The sequence below is a fragment of the Mastigoproctus giganteus genome, chromosome 11 (assembly GCF_048544385.1).
Source record: "Mastigoproctus giganteus isolate SK-2022 chromosome 11, ASM4854438v1, whole genome shotgun sequence".
Taxonomy (NCBI): domain Eukaryota; kingdom Metazoa; phylum Arthropoda; class Arachnida; order Uropygi; family Thelyphonidae; genus Mastigoproctus; species Mastigoproctus giganteus.
In genome coordinates, this window is record NC_143585.1 from 162,431,036 (window position 1) to 162,442,549 (window position 11,514).

Consider the following 11,514-nt stretch of genomic DNA (forward strand, 5'->3'; position numbering starts at 1 on the left):
AGGAGTCACATTTGGGAGAATAATACTTCTGTTGTAATTTGAATCGGGCATTGGCAGAGTGTTTGTTATTTCGTAGATTCCTTGTGTCGGAGTGGGCGAGTTTTATGTCCATTTGGCCTTTGTCCGGTTCAGAGATACAACCTCATACAAACATGAAATTCTTTTTACTACCTTCATAAATCGGACTTTTGGTTGAGTCAGGTCTCTGTAAATGACAGTTCCCCAGATGTTCTGCCAGATGAAATTAACCAGAGGAATGCAAGAGGGGTTGGCAAGAAAAGGGGGACATATACGTGAAGAGGTGGAGTTGGAGTCAGTGGGAGTAGTTAGTTGGAAGTGGGAGTTGGCAGGGAGTTGGTATTGAGTAAGTTGGAGAGCCGTCGTGATGATAGTCTTTTGTAGAATGTGGAGAAAATACCCTTAAGAAGAGAAGGTGAAGAGCTGGGAGAAGAAAAGGATAAAACCCGTTGAGGAGAGATAGAAAGGAATCGAAGATGAACTACTGTCGTGTAACTACAGTTCCAGAGGCGATGCTGAATTATTCGGGTAAGTCAACCCTTGTGGCTTAATAACAAACTTTACTATATTGCCCAAAGTTGAACCTACCCCCCTCCTGTATTATTCGTGTTTAAAGACATCTTTCCTCATGGACACTCACATTTTGATAAGAGTTTTGTTATTACACTTAGCATTTCATATTTAATAGATACTGTAAATTTCATATTTAATAGATACCTATCACTGGAAAGATATCACGGTGAAGACAGGATATTAGAGCTGGAAAAGGAATTAGAAAATGTGAATTGGAATATCATCGGTTTGGCTGAAACAAGAAGAAATGAATCACTTATAAGTTTATCAAGTGGAAATCTGCTGTACACCAATGGAAACAGTGAAAGGAGTGAAGGTGGTGTTGGGTTTCTGGTCCATAAAGATTTTAAAAACAACATTTTGGAATTCAAAAGTACATCACCAAGGGTGTCAAGACTAATACTCAAGATTTCTAAGAGGTACAAGCTAAAGATTATAATGATTTATGCACCAACATCAAGCCATGATGATGAAGAGGTTGAAGAAATGTACACTGATATTGAGAGTCTTCTAGATGAGCAGAAAACCCACTACACTATTATTATGGGGGACTTCAATGCTAAGGTTGGAAAAAGGCAAAACAGCACAGAAAGAGGAACTATAGGAAATTTTGGAATTGGTGAAAGAAATAAGAGGTGAAAGACTTGTGGAATTTGCAGAATCTCAAGGAATGTCAGTAATGAACACTTTTTTCAAGAAAAGGGTGAACAGAAAGTGGACATGGAAGAGTCCAAATGGATTAACAACTAATGAAATCGACTTCATCCTCACTAACAGAAGATATATTGTGAATGATGTTACCGTCCTGAATAAGGTAAATGTTGGAAGTGATCACAGAATGGTAAGATGTACACTTGATATAGATGTAGGAAAGGAAAGGAAAAAACTGACTCGAGTAAATAATACAAAGATCTTTGAAATAACAGAGGAGGAGAAAAAGCAGTATGTACTGGAACTTAAGAACAAGTTTGAGCTTCTGCAGACTGCTCAGGACCAAGATATCAACGAGGAATATTACAACTTTCTGAAAGTGATAAAGCCCAAGAAACCTATAGGGAAACAGAAATCCAAAGAAGAAAAAATTAGTCAAGAAACACTTGTCATGATGAACCAAAGACGACAAATGAAGAGCAAGAAAAACACTGACAGGGAGAAAATTGAGTATACTGTGTTATGCAAAGCCATTAGAAAGAGACTCAGAGAGGACATAAGAAGATTTAACACAAGAAAAGTAGAACAAGCATTAAGGGAAAACAAAGGATTTAAATCAGCAGCCATCAGCAGTAATACAGAAAGACAAATGATACTGAAACTGAAGAATAGCGATGGTGTACTTATAAACAGCAGAGAAGGCATAATTCAAATAGCAGAAGACTACTATAGAGAATTATACAAGGAGCGAGGGAATGATACCAGCAGTGGGGAAGATGGATTGCAAAGTAGCAACACATATGACATACCCGATATTCTTCCTGATGAGGTAGAATATGCATTGAAGAAAATGAAGAATCGGAAAGCCCCGGGGGAAGATGAAGTTACTGTAGAGTTGTTAAAATTGGGAGGAAGAGACAACACAAAAACTGGCAAGGCTCTTCACAAAGTACATTAGAAAAGGTGTGATGCCTAAGCAGTGGAATAATGCAATCATAGTTTTGCTGCATAAGAAAGGAGATAAATCAGAAATTGGAAATTATAGACCAATTAGCTTGTTATCCCATATCTACAAGTTGTTCACAAGGGTCATTACTAACAGATTAGAAAGAATACTTGATGAGAATCAACCGAAAGAGCAAGCTGGCTTTAGGACAGGATTCTCAACTATGGATCACCTTCACGTAATATCACAGCTAATGGAGAAAGCAAATGAATATAAAACACCATTATGCCTGGCATTTGTGGATTATGAAAAGGCATTTGACTCCATACAGCATAAGGCAATGTTTCGGGCACTGGAAAGACAAGGCATAGATACTCCATATATTATGATTTTGAAGAAAATATATGAGAGTGCTACATCCTTTATTAGACTAGACAAAGACAGTAGCAAATTTAAAATCGAGAAAGGAGTTCGACAAGGAGACACAATATCTCTGAAGCTGTTTACTGCTGCCCTTGAGGAAGCTTTCAGAAGATTAGACTGGTCGCAGAAAGGAGTCAATGTGAACGGAGAGTACCTAAACCATTTACGATTTGCAGATGACAATGTGGTCATAAGCCACGATCCCAAAGAATTAGAGGAAAATCTTAATCAGTTATGCACAGTTAGTAAGGATTTTGGACTAAAGATGAATATGGCTAAAACAAAAGTAATGATGAACAAGTATGCCACGGAAAGGGAAATAATTATTGAAGGAGCAGTAATTGAAAAGGTGGAGTCATATACTTATCTGGGACAAGTTATTAGCTGTAATAATGATAAATGGCTGGAAGTCAAGAGAAGAATAAATTTTGGATGGATAGCATTCAGGAAATATAGTCACATACTGAAGAGCAATATCCCAGTTTGTCTGAAACGTAAAATAATGAACCAATGTATACTCCCCACCATGACTTATGGAAGTCAAACTTGGGCACTCACCAGAAGAATGGAAGAGAAGCTAAGAACTACACAGCGAAGAATGGAACGAATTATATTGGGAATCAGACTGTTAGATAAGAAGAGAAACACATGGATTAGGCAGCAAACTCAAGTAAAGGACATTTTTATCAAAACTAAAGAACTAAAATGGTCTTGGGCAGGACACATAGCTCGAAGACATGATGACAGATGGACTAAGAAAATAACAGAATGGTACCCAAGAGGAGCTAGAAGAAAACCTGGAAGACAAAGGCGGAGATGGATAGATGAAATTCATGAGTTTTTGGGTAGTAAATGGATGGCCAGTGCTCAAAACAGAAGGAACTGGAAAGTTGCTGGAGAGGCCTTCATCCTGCAGTGGATTGAAAATGGCTGATGATGATGTAACCTATCACCACGCATGCCTTAATAATAATTATAATCTACAAACTTACATGTTCCACAAGTGTGTTGTAATATTCGTCAGCTACACGGTGTACGAGCAATAGTTGGTTGTACGAATCCACATGAAGAACACAACAACTTTGCAAATACATACCATTGTTATATTAATATGTCGGTTACCTAAATATGTAAAGGTATAGAGCCTAATGTCACTATGCTATAGGTATATGCATTGTTTTCGCCTAACTGTATGTGTAACCTATTGTATTGTGTAATAAACCATGTTTTGTTTGTTAATGTTTGCCTCATGATTACTCTCTGACGACACGTAAGTCTCTGAATGAGTCATTGAAGACGAACTATGTTATTGCGGCACTCTGGAGACCAGAGTGTAAAACACAACGCAATCTTCGATGTTGCAAGCTTGCTCAATGTCCACCTTGGGTAAGTTTTCAGAACACAAGATCTTTGTCCTAATACAAAACCTCTAGGCAATCATATAAAACCCAGTTTTCTCTGGATACAAATAGTAGTGTTGACTTGCCAGAGACCGTTTGGTTCCCAGCTAATTTTGACCAACTAGCATGTCACATCATAACCGAGAAGCTTTGGAACACTCGCAAGCACACACTACAACGGAGAAAAAGCCTGCGCAACAGTAGCATCTGTACAGCCAAATTAAAGCAGTGTGGTTAGCAATAAACCAAATATGGCACTTCAATTTTCCCTACAGATCAGACTGGGAAAATCAGAATTAGGGTCTAAACAGTGTGATGAAAGGACTACCACCCAATCCTGAGACAAATCCAAACCAAAACTAAACTCCTCATGCAGAAACAAAATGTAATGTTCTGATGGGGTCCGGACACACAGGAATTAAAGGAAATGAACAAGCTCACCATGTAGCAAAAAGAGCAACAAGCTCCATAAATTCAACCTTAAAAGTTGTACAAACAACAAATATAACATCCAAGTCAACAGCAAAAGACATTGGCAGCAGATAGAATGAGCAAACTCCTAATAAACTCTTACAAATAAAGCCAGATTTAAAGCGGTGAAAATACAGTGAAAGATCTGTCAGTAAGGAAGAAGTAATCTAGATAGAATGTACATACTTCACCCATTCTTATTTTCTTAAACCGAAAGACTACCCCAGTGTAATCAGTACCACATAAAACAAATAGTTAAACATTTTTTACTATATTGTCTAGTCTTTATCAATGAAAGAACAACAGCTTGAGTTGAGATAGGATGGTTGCAGGATAGACTGTGGAAGTTTGCTTTCAGCCAGAAGGTGGTTGATTGTTGGAACAGGCCTCCATCTGTTCTTTTGAAAGTGGATGGTTTTAAGCCCAGGCCTGCTTAAAGAAGAGAAGTTTTTTCAAAATTGGGTTCAATTATTTTAGCTAATTTAAAGATTTTAACTTTTATATACCACGATCATTTTAATGGGTTTAATAATTTTATTATTAGACAAGATACTTTCTAACTCTCAGCGTTATGTGGTGGTGGTTTTATGTGTTGGTGGTCGAGTTGGGAGACCTTGACTACCGATTGCAGATACGTCAGACCATTCATATGTCTGTGAGAGAAGGAAACCATTGAGTAATATTTTTACGTCCAATTGAATTTAGAAGGATGTTGTAGTGAAGAATTTACAAAAAAGCATTGAGGTAAATTCCTCTATTCTACATATTAATATAAATGTAGAACTCATTGGGCACGATAGCTCTGTTTTTTTTATCCTAATTTGTAAACTTCAGTTGCCACCTCTGAGCACATCTCAACTTTTGTAGATCCTGTTAAAGTAGTGTACTGCCATTAGCAACCCTGAAAACCTTCATATGAGATGCAAACTTGGACATTAACTCTGATATACATTCATCGATATTATTGATAAATAAAGAAAACAACAATGGGCCCAACATCGAACCTTGGGGGCCCCCACTAATAACATTAGTCCACTAACAGCAGTCTCCATTGATTACCACTCTCTTGTCTTCTCCCACTCAACCATCCCTTTATCCATAGCTGCAACTTGCCTTTAATGCCATACTGCTCCAATTCACAAAATTGTCTTCATTTGAAAACAATATCGAAAGCTTCCCTAAAATCCAAGTATATGATATCAAATTATTTTTTGCATCCTTTGTGACCACATCATAGTATCCAATCAAATTTGTTAGACAAGACTTCCCCTTAAAAAACCTGTGCTATGATGGAACTATAACTGCAGCCTCGTCTAGATGATCCTGCATTGCTTCTTCAACCAGAATCCATTATTTTCCCCGGAACAGAAATTAAACTAAGAGGTCTGTAATTACTTGTGTCATCTTTCGATGCCCTTTGTGAATTGGGGATATATTTGCACATTTCTAGTTGGCAGGGACCTCCCCTGAGTCTAAAGATACCCTTATTATCATGGCTAAGGGCCTGCTTACTTCCTTTGCTGCCTTGTTTAATATAACTGGATAGATCCCATCCACCCCAAGTATACATGTGTACTTGCATGTATACCAATGCTAAAAGTATAGTAAATAAATTTGATGAATTTCAAGTGTTGGTCAAGACATCAAAGGCGGATATTGTTGGGATAGCAGAGACGTGGTGTCACACAGATATAAGGAGTACAGAAAGGATAAACAGAATAGGAAGGGAGGAAGGGTTATGCTATTAGTTAAGAAACACACAAAATCCAAGGAAGTGAAGCCAGTCAACATCGCTGGACAGTGCAGTGTCGAGTCAGTTTGGTGTGACATAAGCATTGGAAGATCAAAATTGAGAGTAGGGGTGTGCTATAGGCCTAATGACTCAAATGAGTACGATGAACAGTTGTACAGAGAAATAGAGTGGGCTAGTAAATCAGAATGTCTTATAATGGGGGATTTTAACTTCCCAGATATTGATTGGAACTTGTGGGTTGGTCATTCGCACACTAGTAAGATTTTGGGGATTTATTGAATGATTGTTTTCTGCAGCAGCATGTTCGAGAAGCAACCAAAGAGGGTAATACTCTTGATCTGGTTATCAGCAGTGATCATTCGTGTATTAAGAATATGCAGATAAAGGAACCACTAGGTGGCAGTGATCACAGTGTACTGATGTGGGATTTACTTAAATATATAATTACCATCAGGGGTAAAGGAAAATAGTTTTTGCTTCCGTAAAGGTGAGTACAGTGGTCTCAGACAGTTTTTAAATTCAGTACAGTGGGATCAACTGACGATGTTACCAACAGTAAATTATAAGTGATTCAAGGAATTAGCAAGGATATAAGCATTCAAGGAATTAATTGTGGATGCTACTAAAAGTTTCATACCTATTAAGAAATATTGTTGAAGGTTTAGACCTAAATGGTTATCAAATGAACTAATGAGACTCATGACAGAGAAGAAAAATGCATGGGATGCATATAAATTATCAAGCGACTCAGAAGCCTATGGCAGATATAAGCTAGTCTGTAATCAGATCACAAAGGAGGTTAGGCAGATTACGAGAAATCTTTGGAAAAAGATGCTAAGAAAAACAGCAAGGATTTCTTTACTTATATAAACTCTAAAATGAAGAGGATGAATCTGATTGGTCCACTTGATATCGATGGTTCGACTGTTGATGATCCTGCTCAGATAGCAAACAAACTGAATGAGTATTTTGCATCTACATTCACACGTGAGGAGTTATTAAGGTTTGAAAATGGCAGAAGGTTATCAAATTGTAGCAGGGTGCTTAATGATTTTGTAATAACTGAGAGCAAAGTGGAGGAGAAATTGTTAAAAATTAAATAAGAAAGGCACCTGGGGTGGATGATGGGATCTATCCAGTTATATTAAAGGAGGCGGCAAAGCAACTAAGCAAACCCTTAAGCCATAATTATGAGAGCATCCTTGGACTCAGGGGAGGTCCCTACGGACTGGAGATGTGCAAATGTATCCCCAATTCACAAAGGGGGATCGAAGGGTAACATGAGTAATTACAGACCAGTTAGTTTAACTTCTGTTCTTGGTAAAATAATGGAGTCACTGGTTAAAGATGCATTGCAGGATCATCTAGACAAGACTGCAGCATTAATTCAGACACAGCATGGGTTTGTTAAGGGAAAGTCTTGTCTCACAAATATGATAGGATATTATGATGTGGTTACAAAGGAACTGGATGCAAAAAGTAATTTTGATATCATATATTCGGATTTCAGGATTACTTTTGACACTGTTGCGCATGGAAGACTATTGTACAAATTGGAGCAGAATGGTATTAAGGGTAAGTTGCTACAATGGATAAAAGGATGGTTGAGTGGGAGGAGACAGAGGGTGGGAATTAATGGTTGCTGCTCTTCGTGGACTAATGTTATTAGTGGAGTCCCACAGGGTTCGGTGTTGGGTCCTCTGTTGTTTTGTATATTTATCAATGATATTGATGAAGGTATATCAGGCTTAGTGCTACTGCAACAGGATCTAGATAATTTGGGCAGATGGGCTAAGAAGTGGCAAGTGAAGTTTAACCTTGACAAATGCAAAGTACTGCATATGGGTAGAAGTAACCCCAGAGAAATGTACCAACTGTGTGGTACTACACTTAAGGTGGTAGAAAATGAAAAAGACCTGGGAGTAATTGTGCAGTCAGATATGAAGTTTGCTGAGCAATGCAGACAGGTGCCAGGGCAGATCATGGGGTTTTGTCAATGATATATAGGAATTTTGCTAGCAGGGAGAAGGAGGTGATTGTCCCTCTGTATAAGGCAATGGTCAGGCCACGCCTTGAGTACTGTGTACAGGTCTGGAGGCATCATTTTAGGAAGGATGTAGATTTGCTTGAGCGTGTACAGAGAAGAGCAACAAGATTGGTGAGGGGAATGAAGGGATCCTCTTAACAAGAGAGGCTTAAGTTCTCCAAATTGCAGTGGCTGGAGACTAGGTATCTGCGCGGTGATCTGATTGAGGTGTATAAGGCCTTGAATGGGTTGGGCATGCTGAATTCTGATGAGATCCTTCCACTTGTTCAGATTACGAACCTAAGGGGGCATAAATTCAAATTAAGAAAAGATAGATGTAGAATAGATGTGCGGAAATTTGCCTTTAGCCAGCGGGTGATTAATTGCTGGAACAAACTTCCATCTGTTGTTGTGGAAGTTGATAGGTTAAATAAATTTAAGGCGGAACTGGACAGGCATTTGGAGGGAATGGTGTGTTTTTTTTTTTTTTTGGCTGATGCTGCATAAGCTCATACACTTACTTTTTTGCATCACATGCCACTACTACTACTACTACCCCGGGTTCCTTCCTTATGTTTAACTTCAGAAATTTCTCTTCCACTTTGTTCTCAGTTATTTCAAAATCATTTAGCTCCCTGCTAGAGTTTGATAAACGTCTGGCCTCCACTTCTCTACAGACTTGCTCATTATTTGAATGTAGATGTAAAATACTCATTTAGTTTGTCAGCTACCTCAGCAGGATCATCAACGATCAAACCATTGATATCAAGTGGACCATTCTGATTTGTCCTCTTCCTTCTAGAGTTTACATAAGTAAAGAAGTCTTTGCTGTTTTTCTTTCCATCTTTTGCCAAATATTTCTCATAATCTTCCTTTGCTTGCCTAATCTCCTTTGTGAATTGATTACAGACTAGCTTATATAGAAGACCATAGTCTTCTGAGTCACCTGATAATTTGTATGTATCCCATGCATTTTTATTCTCTGCCACGTGTCTCATTAGTTCATCTGACATCCATTTAGGCTTAAACCTTGAACAGTATTTCTTAGGAACAAAAAGCCTTGAATACTTTCCGTTTAAAATTTGCTGTTGGTAATATCATCAGTTGGTCCCATTACATAGAATTTAAAAACTGTCTGAGACCACTGTAGGCACTTCCTTCCTCTTCAGGTATAACCTATCGACACACACAATTATATGGGATTTTTTGAACACCTTGGTGCAAAATGACATTAGATTAACACTAAGATACTCGACCCAAAGTTATCATATTTCTTTTCTAAAATATTGCCTTCAAAACAACATCATTCCGAAGTTTGCCAGGGTCAATTTAAAATTTTGGGCATTAAGCAACTAGCACTTGCCACATCGCATAATATAGTTAAACTTGCCTTAAGATCTTGGTATTCTAATAAACAAAAATACCTTTCCCAAGTGAGGAAAATTAAAAAAAATTATCTGCATCCTAACGATTGGTCTGTATCGAAGACCTCCATAGATTTGCAACGTGAAGCACATGCCTCAGAAATAAAAAAGCAGACATGTTAACAAATTGAATACATTATTGGGAAGGTCAAGACACATTTATATGAGTTCAAACAATTCGTATGCAATTGGTCACAAGCTTGTGACCAATTGCATACGAGTTGGGTGATGATCCCCCCACTTCCGCATACACACAGTGTGCTACTGCAGAATACTTCAGCTAGTTCGCTAACACGCCATCGCCTAACATTCAACTAACCGATATATCAACAAGGTTACAAAGGAAGGAAAATCGTTTTGCAATTTTTTGTTAAATACATTTTTTATATTTTTAATTGAGTTAAGTTGATTTTTAATTGTGTTCAATTGATTTTTAATTATTTCTTACTGTTATGTATGATTTTTGATTTAAAAATTTTTTTTTTTCATTTTAATTTCTGGAGAGTATTATACGGAAGTGTTCTACATATCACATTGAGGTAAACTTCTCTTATTTTTTACAAATATTGATATCAACGTAGAACGTCTTGAGCATTATAGCTGCGGTTCATACTATCAAATAATGTAAATATATATTATTGATTTAAAATTTGTCTTTTCTGGGGTATGGTGTAATGTGGTCAAGGAAACTAGAATAATTTTCTTTCCTAAATAATGATGAAAATTCTAAGCTACTTTTAAATTTCAATCTTAAAATTCTAGTCCTCTATAACTGCACTTCTTCGATATTTCTTGCAGATCTAGTTTAAAAAGAGTGGCAGCAACTTTGAATACCTTAGACAAGAAAAAATTCATGGACAAATATGGTAACCAGTGGAATTATTCATTTCAGAAATAGCTTTTCATAAATTCTGCAGGTAATAATAAATGCCTCATTTTATTAATTTGTTCTTTTTAACACTGCAAGAGTGGAATAAATTTTGAGTGCAAGGGAAGAGAACAGAATGCACAAGAAATACAATATACTCACACAACACGACACTTGGTTGAAATTGAAAGAAATTTTGGAATCAGGAAAGTACAGTTGCCACCAAGTAGCCGAGTGGTCAGGAGCGGGAGTGCAGTAGCACACGCTCTTTGAGTAGACCGGGGTTCTAGCCCCTGACTGCTAAATATGGTCGATCTGCCAACGCGCACTGGACCAGCGTGGCAGACTAAGGTCCATTTCCCTCAGCATGAATTGTTGAGGAGGCTTCCATTCTGCAGTGGGTTGATAATGGCTGCACTTTACCTTTTTTATAGTGTGGCCCACTTGTTTGCCATAGCAAACATTTTTATTGAGATTAAAAACATTTTTAAAAGTTAATGAGACAGGCCTTTGGTGAAAAAATTGCCCAATGGAACGTTTATTTCAAAAAGAGAGAAAACTGCACCAGGTTTTAATGCATCAAAAGATAATCGGGAGATTTCATGATAAAACCTATGCTAGTTTATAGATCCTCTAATCCTCATGCAATGAAAGATGTAAATAAAAGCATGTTACTGGTATATTTATTTATTTATTTTAGCATATAATATACACAACAGGTATGCACCCAGTTAAAGTATATAACAGAGAAGAAAAAATATAACAGAACAAAGATTGTACAAAACATAAAAATAAAAATAAAAAATTGGTTGGTTTTTTTTTTTTGGAGCATTAGCAATTAAGGCTATGCGGTGGTCATTCCCTGACCTTTCCACATCCTCCGTATTTGGTGGAGACGGGCTCGAACCCCGGTCTAATCAAGAAGTGTGTGCTACGCACTGCTGCTCCTTCCCACCTGGCT

General features: G+C 37.5%; 1 protein-coding gene across 2 annotated transcripts in view; it reads left to right on the forward strand.

Annotated features, from left to right (window-relative positions):
- LOC150078544 (UV-stimulated scaffold protein A-like) overlaps positions 1-10,604 on the forward strand; it is a 418,082-nt gene extending 407,478 nt beyond the window's left edge. For both annotated transcript variants that reach the window (XM_090384753.1, XM_090384754.1), the window contains exon 16: positions 10,484-10,604. In XM_090384753.1, the coding sequence (XP_090240879.1) occupies positions 10,484-10,583 (100 nt within the window). In that variant the 3' untranslated portion in view covers positions 10,584-10,604. The remainder of the gene's footprint in view (positions 1-10,483) is intronic.
- Positions 10,605-11,514: the final 910 nt, after the last annotated feature.